Raw genomic sequence first — 11,419 nt, forward strand, 5'->3', positions numbered from 1 at the left:
GGGGACAGAGAACACTGCTCGCTACATATCAGTAGTGGAATTGCAATTTACAGTAATAGATGAACATGTCCCATGGCTCAAGGAATATTCTCATTTACAGTAGAATAAATATTTTTGCTATTGCTACTCTTCCTGTAATTTACATTCTAACCCTATAGACATATGCAGAAAAAGCTAGTGTAAAGCACACAGATTAAGTGTAGGTCCCGTATATTATGAAAGTTTGTTCCAAGACTAGTTGTGTTTTTTTAATTGAACTATTTATTTATTTTTTCTCTAAATTAATTGGTTTTTGAAATGGGGGGGGGGCAGAGAAAGTGCTATTCTCATAGCTGAGGTCATGACTTGCTGATAGTGAACTTAACGTCGAAGCGTCCTTGGTAGCGATCTTTCTCGTTGTAATCAATGTTCGCTCCAAATACTTTGCACTCGATGCGAAGCTCCTCGCCGATGGTGAGGTTGGTAAACTGAATGGCCACCAATGGCTGGAGGTACTGTACTATATATATATAGCCATATTATATATATATATATTGGATAGGGCTGGGTTCAAAAAATCGATTTCCCGATTCAGAATCGATCTTCATTAAAATGAGCGATTATCGATTCCTAAATCCCGAGATCGATCTTCTTTTTTTTTTTTTTTTTTTTTTTTTGCTTGCAGCTTCAACCCGCAACGAGATCTCGTGCTACAAGAATTGATCATATCTCACGCAACGTGAGGTCTCAACACTAAAATCTAAAAACATGGCGATGGCAGGGACACTCAAGTCACCACCAGGCTTAAAGTCAGATGTCTGGGTGCATTTTGGATTTAAAAAATGTGACGATAGAGATGAGCTGGACAAAAGCAAAGTCATATGTAAATAAAAAGTACATTCATGTAACTGCTTTGGAGTCAATTCATTGATATGTTTAACAATGCTACATGTTATAGGGTTCCTTGAACCATTTATAGCATTAATTCTGAGAATCTCTTTCATATTCAAGCAAAAAATTTATATTTTAACTAGATCGAATCCGAATCGAATCGAATCGAATCGTGAATCGAATCGAATCGTGAGCTCACTGAGCTGGTGAATCGGAATCGAATCGTTTTGGGAAATCAGTGGCGATACCCAGCCCTAATATTGGACCAAAAAACTAATCTGTCTGGAGCCGCAAAAAAATTAAAGCCTTATATAAGCCTTATAATGAAGGCAACACATGCTGTAAGTGTCTATATTAGCTATATTAGCCTACTATCCAAAAAATTACTAGGTAGGCTACAAATACATAATGAGCATTCATGATTAAATGTTTATTTTCGCTGCAGCGCACCCTGGAGAGAATGACGCACCACGTGACTACTCTGCTGTACGACGGTGCTTTAAGTTTAACTTCCATTACAATATTAATGTATTATGTTTCGTTGCATTGATGAAATTATAGAATTACAAACAAAATGGAACCTGCATAATAGGCCTCCTGTAATTTCAGACCTCCCCATGGAATAAAATGCAGTTCTCTTCAACCCTCAATAATACAATACGAATACAACATATACAACATCCTCTTCTCTTTTCCGTCTTATCTGGGCAAACAGTGCAATAAAACGCAGCCTGCAGTTAAATCGCAGCCTGCAATTATAAACAATAAAACAGCAGCCTTTTGAAAAGGTAAAGTATATTACATTTAAATAATACAGTTTAAGTTCGATTTCTGTGCATTATCCTCTTCTCTTTAGTTTTCTGCCAATGCCAAGTAAGTCAGTGCTAGAACTGAAGTGAAGTGAACTGAACAGAACTACTAGTCAAGGGTAAAACACAGCAGCATCCTCTTCTCTTTTGACACGCACAATACAACGCAGCCATCCTCGGACCTGAGCAACAAAACACAATAATATCCCTATGTGTCATTCCAAATATATACTGACAAAAATCTGAAATCACTTTATAAAAACAGCCACTTTGTTACAAAATATGTGCCTATGACAGGATTGTGTTCCTACCCGTTTAATGTGACTTCTGTTTTCGGACATCACTGGACAGCTTCTCAACATCGGGCATGTAAGATGTAACTTTAATCTTCACGCAGGACTGCAAGCTCTCATCTGTGAGGCGGGTGCGATATTTGGATTTGATGTAGTTCATGTTTGAGAATATCTGCTCGCACAGGTATGTTGATCCAAATATGGATTGTTATGTTCTAGGCTCCTTTAAGAGCCTACGTCATTGTGTGCGCCCGGTCGCACTCTTGTTGTTATACCGAGTTCTAGAGATGCTCCGATCAGGGTTTTTGGTGCCGATCACCGATCACCGATCACTGGAATCAGTGATCTGCCGATCCGATATCACCGATCACCGATCACAGCGTCGAAAATGGCAATTGAAGCATTCTATTTATTGTGTAGCATTATTTATGTTTTAAATTATTCTTAACACCATTGACATTGTATATTAAGTATTTAAATGAAATTAGGAGATGAGAAAGTATCATGAATTGACGACCATCTGTTTTATTGAATTCACAACCACCTGTAGCTTACTTCAGGAAAAACAAATAAAATGTGAAAATAAAAATCATAATAAATAAAATGTACACTGTCACATCAAATGTGCAACATTCCACTCGAATGAGAGGAACTAGGGGCTCTTAGAGAACTTGGAGCTTATACTGTAACTGTAGCTTTCCTGAGGAACAATAAACATACCCAAACTAAACTGCAACATAAACAGGCTATAGCCAAATATAAAATACTGTTTCAAGTCAGTCAGTTTCAAGTCATATTTAGGAGGAGATAAGACAGCAAGTCAGCAATAATCAATAAAACAAAAAAACAAAACATTGCACCTAAGGAGATTTCAGACTCAAACCTTACTTCTGATTAAGCAGCATCACTGGCAGATTAGCCTTGAGAAATACAAGCATCTCAGCGTTTTTGGCACTCAGCCTGTTCCTCTTATCATCTAAAATATGTCCTGCTGCTGAAAAGTCGCTCGCTATCTACACTTGTGCAAGGTGCACAGAGGAAGACCTAAAACTCACGCGCTAATAGTTGTTGTTGCTATGGGCCAAGTGACTTCCTGCTCGCGGGGTCACATGACGTCGGTGAACACTACCTACACTACGCTCGTGAAGTCGCGCTGGAACTCTGACCAGCACTCGTGGAACGCCTCTCGTCCAATCAAAGCACTCGGTCCCTTTATGACGTCGAGCCCAGTGTGCGCTTCGGCGCTCTCTGAGCGAATCGACGAACGCAGCAAATGCCGTATGATATTCGTGGTATTGAAAGACCTTGCGTGCGTTCCTCCGCAAGGTATTTCTTTTGAGCAGACATTACAAACGGCATATTTGTTGTCTCTTTCCGACACTGTGTAATATTTCCAGACTGGCGACGCCATTTTGTAAACTGATCGGTCATGTTTGATCGGCCGTTTTGAGAACTCCGATCAAAACCGATCAAGGCCATATCGGCCGATACCGATCGGCGCCGATCAGATCGGAGCATCACTACCGAGTTCTAACTAGGGATGCACCGAAATGAAAATTCTTGGCCGAAGCCGAATTTAAGGAAACACGTGGCCGAATACCGAATACCGAATGTGTATCGGCAGTTTTTAATTTTATCATTGCATAAACAAACATAAGCATACATTTTGCTTTTTATTCATGCTTCTCAAAGAAAGAAATTGAGATTTAAAAAAAAAATACTTTTATTGAACATTCCAGCAGACATCAGTCTATCACAACAAAGCACAATAAATAAAATAAATCAGTCAAATTAAATGTTTTTGTTTTCCCTGAATAGCTGCTGAAAGAAAATCTTTGTAGGCCTACAACAAAAAAGTGCATTGGGATAAAAGTGCTTTGAGCCTACTTTTTACTAGGCTACTTCTTTTCGTAAAAGACCATATTTAACATTTTAACAAAATGTTTTAAACTTTTTTCATTTTAACAAAACATTAGAAAACAAACAAACAACATTATGCCTATACTTGACTGACTGCTCAAATTAAATCTGTCTGTATAACGTATGTATATAACTTATGTATGTGTAGCTTGTCAGCTATGGCATGTCAGTTACACAATATATAACAAAAATGTGCATAGGGATAAATAAAACAAATGAATAACTGGCTGCCCTTTAAAACAATATAAGCCTACTTATTCAGGAAAAGTGGCAGGTTTTTCTTTATGAAGAGTAACTTCTCTGCTTTCTCGCAAGAAAGTCTGTTCCTCTTCTCATCAATAACATGAGATGCAGCACTAAACAGTCTCTCGCTGTCTGTGCTTGTGCATGGAGCAGACAAGTACCTGCGAGCCATGTGTGCCAGGTCAGGAAAGCGGCCTTGGTTTGTCCTCCAATATTCCAGAGGGTTATCACTCCTGGGGATGGGGACTTCGGAGAGATAACCATCCAGTTGTTGAGCGGTTGCACTTGTCGTCTGCCCGGGGTTTGGATTGTTCTCTTCAATAATTTCATCAAACATGTCAAACAGCGACGGTGCGCTTGCCTCGTCTGTTGTACGTGCCCTTTTTTGCCGCACCGCGCACTCTGCGCTGTGCGCCCCGTCTCCATCACCAAGTGTCGTTTCTAACTGCACCTGGATCATTTCGCGCGCATGCTGCTTTCCCCCCACATCAAAGTATTTATTTTTATATCGCGGATCTAGTACAGTCGCGATGCAGTACAGGGGTTCGTAGTCCACCTGCCTAAAACGTGTGCTGACAGCCTCTAAGAGTGTACTTTTAGCAGTTTTCACTCCGTGGTCTGTTTCAACCTCTTTGCCTAAAAGACGCTTTAGTGCCACAATTAAGGGGATAACGTCTGCAACAGTAGCATTAGATGAGCTTATCTCCTTTGTTAACTGCTCAAAGGGGGCGAGGAGAGAGAGAATGTTCTCAATTAACACCCACTGGTGTGCAGTGAATATTGCGGGCAGATCATAATCTGCTATATATGCAGCCAGGACTCGCTTTTGCGCAAAAAGGCTTTCCAGCATGTAATACGTACTGTTCCACCTTGTGCTCACATCTTGTTGGAGCCTTTTTGGTGCCATCCCGAATTGTTCTTGAACAGTTTGTAAGCGTGAATAGGCAAGCGGAGAATGCTTAAAGTGGCCTACAATTTTTCTGCCTATCGCTATGATATCAGCTATACTGCGCTGACTCAACACTCCCTCGTTAATGGCTAATTGAAGAGTGTGGGCCATGCACGGTAAACCTTTTAGATGGCTGTCTTCCATCGCTTTTGCCATATTTCTTGCGTTGTCCCTGACTATGGCATGCACTTTTGATCGGTCAATACGCCAAGTGTCAAACATGCTGGCGAATGCCTCGGAGATCGATGCTGCTGTATGTGACCCCCTAAACTCTTGTGAATTAAGCAAAATCTTTTGCATCTTAAAATCTGTATCTATCCACTGTGCGGTTAGACTCAGCATGCTGGTGGGGCTCATGTCAGAGCTCCAAATGTCAGTAGTGAAGCTGAGGGCTGAAATGTCTGTAGCCAAGAGCTCGTGGATGTGAGTTGCGACAACGTTGTACATGTCAGGTAAGCACACGTCTGAAAAATACCTTCTACTAGGCATAGGGTAACGGGGCTCAATGTGGTTTATAAGCCTTTGGTTGATCGTCCATGGCAATGCATTCCATTATTTTTTCAGTAATGCCCTTTGCTTTGGCACTGTCCCTACTAAATGTTTTGGCTTTTTCAAATACTTTGGCCACAGATAGCGTCGGTGTGCTGGGAGGAACTTTCTTTTTGGTTGCTGTTTTTTTCTGGTAATCGGCATGCTGTTCGGGGTGTCGTGACTTCAAGTGGCAGATCAAACTTGAAGTGGAGAAGGTTTTTGCCGATGTTCCCCCTCTAGATATTTCAGCCGAACAGTGTTGGCAAATGGCCATTCTTGTGTCTCTGTCAGAAACCTTGAAATATTCCCAAACTGCCAACATGTTTTCTGTAGGCTAATTATAAGATGTAGCAGCATGCAGTCAATGCTCGTCTCATTTGCTGAGCAGCATGGGATGCTTACACAGTTTGATTGCGTCATCAAAACACGCCCACTATTCGGTGGTAAACATTCGGTGTACCGAATACCGAATGTGCTTTATTTTGCGATATTCGGCCGAATACATTCGGTGGCCGAATGTTCGGTGCATCCCTAGTTCTAACCACTAAAGCTGTAAACCAAACGTAGCACCTCTCTGTCTTTATTCTACTGGATATTATAGAAGCTAAGACATTACATGGATAATACTCCAAATGCATATTTCTTCATGTTCCTATAACTGTCAGGAAGAGCATTCCATGTTTCAAACACAAGTTTCTCGGGTGTTGGGAGGCTTTCAATTTCGCTCCATTTGTGGCTTTGGGCAAGCTGGGCTTTCTGGCGAGTGACGTCTTCAAGCTCGGCTGTCAGACTTTTGAACTTGGACACCCATAAATCTTTGTCAGCTATATCGGCCATTTCCATTTCAAGGTCAGCTTGATTTACTCCTGGGAATGTGTTCAATAAGGACGGGTCAATCTCCAGGGGTGTGACAGGGAAAGATAGTGACATTTTTTCCTTTCGGAACTCGCTAAATCTGCTCCCAAATGCAGTTTGCACATCAACGATAGCACCTTGTAAATAATCACCGTTGAGTGTGTGATCGTGATGGGCTTCTTTGAACTCTCTCAGGGAGGGGAAGTGAGAGAGCGTGCCTCGCTGTACATCTCTGGCGAATACAGTCAGCTTGCGCTCGAATGACAAAACAGCTTCCAGCATTTGCAGTGCAGTGTTTCCCCGCCCCTGGAGACTTTTATTCAGCATGTTTAGGTGACTTGTCATATCCACCATAAAGTGCAGTTTTTCCAGCCACTCGGTATCTTCCAGTTGCGGGTAGTTCAGGTCTTTGCTTTTCAGGAATGTTTTCACGTGTTCTAAACAAGCAACAAAGCGACGCAAAACCTCACCCCTGGACAGCCATCGGACTTTGTTGTGTAGCAGGAGATCGGAATATTCGCTGTCAACTTCATCTAGCAATGCACGGAACTGACGGTGGTTTAATGTTTTTGCAATTATCTTGTTCACCATCTCGATGACAAGTTCCATCACCTCCATACACTCCGGCGGGAATGTTTGTGCACACAGTGCTTCTTGGTGCAAGATGCAGTGAAATGCAAGCAGATTTCGACCCAACGCTTTCTGTAGTAAAGTCACAAACCCCTTTTGTGATCCTATCCTCTCATACTGGGCGCCCCATCTGTAGACACTGAAATCAGGTGGTTGGTGTTTATTCCATTGTCATTTAAACACTTCAGCACAGCCTCACATATGTCCCCCCCCCCCGTGTTTGGCCTTTCAGTGGTATTAATTCGATAATTTCTTCTTGCGGCCCATCAGAGTTCACATACCTGCATAACAGCGCTGTCTGTTCAATATCGATCACATCACACGACTCATCACAGGCAATTGAGTATGCTGGAGCTGAATTAATGTCCTTGATTTGCTGATTGGTGATGTTGCCTGCCATTTGAATGGCCCTTTCCTTCACTGTCTTTGCGGAGAGAGGCATGTCTTTAATTTTCTGTATTATCTCGGTTTTGTTTTTGAAGTCTGAAAATAGGTGCTCTGCTATTTTAATGAATGAATCCTTCATGTAGTCACCATCTGTTAAAGGTTTTCCACGCTTTATTATCTCCCGGGTTGCAACAAAACTAGCAGCAGTAGTGGAGTTTGGAGATGCAATCCACTTCTTTTTTTTTTTTATCGTCTTCTTATATCTGTTTAATTTATACAATTATCAAATAGCAAAGTAGACCCAAGAGACGGTCACAATGTTCAAAGCCTCTATTGTGTTATTGACATCATTCGATAGTTAAACAGACAAAGGAAACAAAACAAAAATGTTTGTTACAATGCATATCAAGCGACAATGATCTCTTTAAATAGCATTAACCATATAATTACAAAAGAAATATCATATACAATGACAGCAATGCAAATTCATGAATCAACCAAATGCAAAAAAATATATAGATGAAATAAATAATACTAATTGTATACACAGGAAAAAGGGGGCCATCAGAACTTGCTAGAACCTTTGGAGCAAACCACATTATGATGCACTTATGAGCCAAGCTGTCACAGACATTAATAACCTGCCAGGTATTCATTAGGCTTTAGCAAAGACACTGAGCACAAGGTGTGCCTCTCATGAGGGAATGGCAGGGGTAGTTATAGATCCACTGAACTTTGAAGTGAGTCACAGAGAGACAGCAACAGATAACAGCCATGAGTAGCAAAGCCAAGCAATCTATTTACCTCCATTCTAAATATGTTGCATTTCCCTCATAGGTGAATTGTGGAGAAAAAAAAGGTTACCACAGCGTGAAACGCTAGGAAATGCTGGAATCAAACATTAAAGGCACCATATAGTAGCATCCTAAAATGAACTGGACTGAAATCAAGTTGTGTCCTTCAGAAATCAGAGAAATAACTAGACCGGAATCGGGGCTAGTCTTGACACTTCAAACAATACTGAGATCAGGCCAATGAAACCTCATAAGCAACATCCTGTTTCATCAACTAACATTAGTTAGTCTGTAAGAATAGTTTAACAAAGAACGAAAAGATAATGTCAATGGAAATATGGATAGAACGTAATGCAAAAAGAAAGTGGTATCAAAACAACTTTGCACAACATACTTAATGTTATGTCAAAACTTCACTTTGACAAATTTAACAACTTTGTCCCATTATGAAAATATACTAATTTTAAAACAATGACTGTAATTACCAGTTTATACCATGGATAAAAGAAACAGTCATGAAATAGTTCTTACTTGAAAACGGGTGGACTCCCTTGTGTGAAGGTGGAGAACCAGGTGACAGTGAAGGACATGGCCTCTTTAGAGGTGGCTCGTCGTCTAAGTCAGCGTTTCTCAACCGGGGTGCCGCGGCATCTTCAGGGGTGCCGTCAAATAATTCTATATTCTGACGTTCATATGAATGAATGAATAAATCTATAAATAAAGAAATGCAATACATCATCAAAATCTGTCTCGCGCGCCCCTTTCCCATGTCACAATGTCAATACCGGATATCCTATGTTCCCCGCTCCCGAAAAAGGGTCCGATCGGGCAGGGCAGTCTCGCTCGCCGGCAGTGTGTGGAGGTGGTTGTTCTATATGGATGATCGGTGACATTATTCTCTCGTCCGACTTCGGAAGCTAAGCAGGGTTGGAAAGTTCGGGAAATAACGCACAGTTTCGTTTTCATGCAATGAATTTAATACATCCAGACAAGGATGCGCGCAGCGGGAGAGAGAGACGCATTTTCTGGCTTAATAACTCTGCATCCCCGGTGTTTACGTTGAATGGACTGGATAGGTGTTTCCAATCAAATGTGGGAATATGAAAATGAATGTGTTCCATAAATTCCCGCGTTTGTTCGGTCACTGTGTCATGTTTATACAGCAGAGCACGGTTACGTGCCTGATGCCTTTGATGCACACTTGCCTTTTTCACTCCCTCCTCTCTCTCTCAATAATAATAATAATAATAATACAACTTTTATTTGTATCAATAGCCGCTGAGTGTGTGTGTGTGTGTGTGTGTGTGTGTGTGTGTGTGTGTGTGTGTGTGTGTGTGTGTGTGTGTGTGTGTGTGTGTGTGTGTGTGTGCGTGTGTGTGTGTGTGTGTGTGTGTGTGTGTGTGGCTGTCTGGGTGATGCAGTGTCGTTTTTGAATAGCTATATTTTAGACTGGGGTGCCTTGAGATTTTATCGACTTTTGAAGGGTGCCGTGACTGAAAAAAGGTTGAGAAACGCTGGTCTAAGTCATCGTCAGAAGAGCTGTCCAGCGTCAGATCGATCACCTCCACTTTCTTACAGTTGTTGCTGGAAGAACTGTTCCTGTGCTCAGCCACTGCCGTCCGACACGAATCGTCTACACCGTTATATGAAGCAGACACCTCCTGCACCTCCCTCTTTGATCTCACAGGGCACCAGTTCCCATCCTCCTTGAACTGGATCTCATCACAGTCCTCACAGCTGTTCAGGATCTCCATGAACAACCCGTCAATGATGAGGTGCTCGTAAGGTGCCTTCTTGTCACACACAGGACACACCCAGGTGGGCTTCTTTTCATTCATTTGGATGTAGAGTGTGGCATCAAAGCACTGAAGGTGGGAGCATGTCAGCGCTCGACAAGGGATCATCAGCCGCATCTTCCCAAGTGGACAAAGTAAGGACACTCGTAGACTGGTGGCGGCAATCTCACTGTCTGGGTCAGCCGTCAACTTCTCTTTGATGAGAGCTCTGGAGTGGTCTGGGTTGCGGATGCCTTTGGCCCGTAGTCTCTGCAACAACACTGTAGAGGTCTGCTGTCGCACCAAATAGACAGCCATGGAGAAACTCCTTCCGATTTCTGAGGTCCATGACACCACAATCGTGTTGGGAACCGTGGTGGATAATCTGACCAGAGAGGTTATGTTGATGGGACGACTTGGCCGTTTGGGTTCAACTCCCTTTTTGGTTGGAGGAAGATATCCCGGGAGGTTGCAGGGTTTGCCATTCACTTTCACACACAGGTTGGAAGGAAAATGGTCTTCCTGGGGACAGCTTGTCTCTGATAAACAGAACCTTAACTGAACTTGGACTGCAAAGTCACACTTGGTCCCGGAGATATCCATTGAGCTGCTGATCTGTTGGACCTGCTGCGGTGTTAACGCAAAAGCATAACATGTTTCCTGGAAGCGCTGACTGTTGTCTGAGGCCAAGCTGGTGGGCTTGATAAGCTCGTCCAGCTCGTAGAAAGGAAGCCTCTGAAGCTTGACGTCGGGGTGCACGGGGTGCAGGGCGGAGGGAAGGTGAGGCAAGCTCAGCTCGTGCTTGGGCCCCGGTAAGGAGACGGGTAGCAGGGGCGAGGGGGCACCATGGCTGTCGAAGCCCAACTGAGTGAGGCCTGCTGGCAGGCTGCTAGTGGAATGGACACTGGGCAAGGCTAGGTCCATCGGCAACACCATTTTGGTGGGGAACCGTCGTCGATAGAGCTCTTTGATCTTCATCTGCACTGCGGGGCTGCAGCCGGCCTTCAGTAGGTGCAGCGCTTTGGTCAAGAGTTCGTGTTTCCGTCCATGCTTATTCCGTCCTGCGTAACCCAGCAATACTTGGAGCTCCGAAACACGAAGGCTCATTACCATTTGCTTCAGTTCCGCACTCTCCGCCATCTTGTTATTTTCTGCAATCCACTTCTTAAATCGATCTTTGCGCTCTTCTAATTTCGCCAGAAGTAATGCAATCGCACTTTTTCTCTGACAAGGCAAAATAATTCCAATCAAAACTAGTAATCAAACAACACAAAACAAAAAGGCAGGCATTGTGATATAATTTGGAAATCTGTCCCATTACTTTTAATTTCTATCTTCGGTTAGTTCTTTGGCGCTTCCTTTT

General features: G+C 42.6%; 1 protein-coding gene across 1 annotated transcript; it reads right to left on the bottom strand.

The window, feature by feature from the left end:
• Window positions 1-338: 338 nt before the first annotated feature.
• On the bottom strand, window positions 339-11,196 carry LOC308173939 (E3 SUMO-protein ligase PIAS1-like; the record flags this gene model as incomplete). The annotated part of the gene is made up of 4 exons (XM_080548992.1): window positions 339-467; window positions 6,243-6,481; window positions 8,813-8,896; window positions 9,810-11,196. The coding sequence occupies 4 exons, from the start codon at window positions 11,194-11,196 to the stop codon at window positions 339-341; spliced, it is 1,839 nt and encodes a 612-aa protein (XP_080405118.1).
• Between the last annotated feature and the right edge of the window lie 223 nt (window positions 11,197-11,419).

Source organism: Nansenia antarctica (genome assembly GCF_963989245.1).
Source record: "Nansenia antarctica genome assembly, chromosome: 19".
NCBI lineage: Eukaryota > Metazoa > Chordata > Actinopteri > Argentiniformes > Microstomatidae > Nansenia > Nansenia antarctica.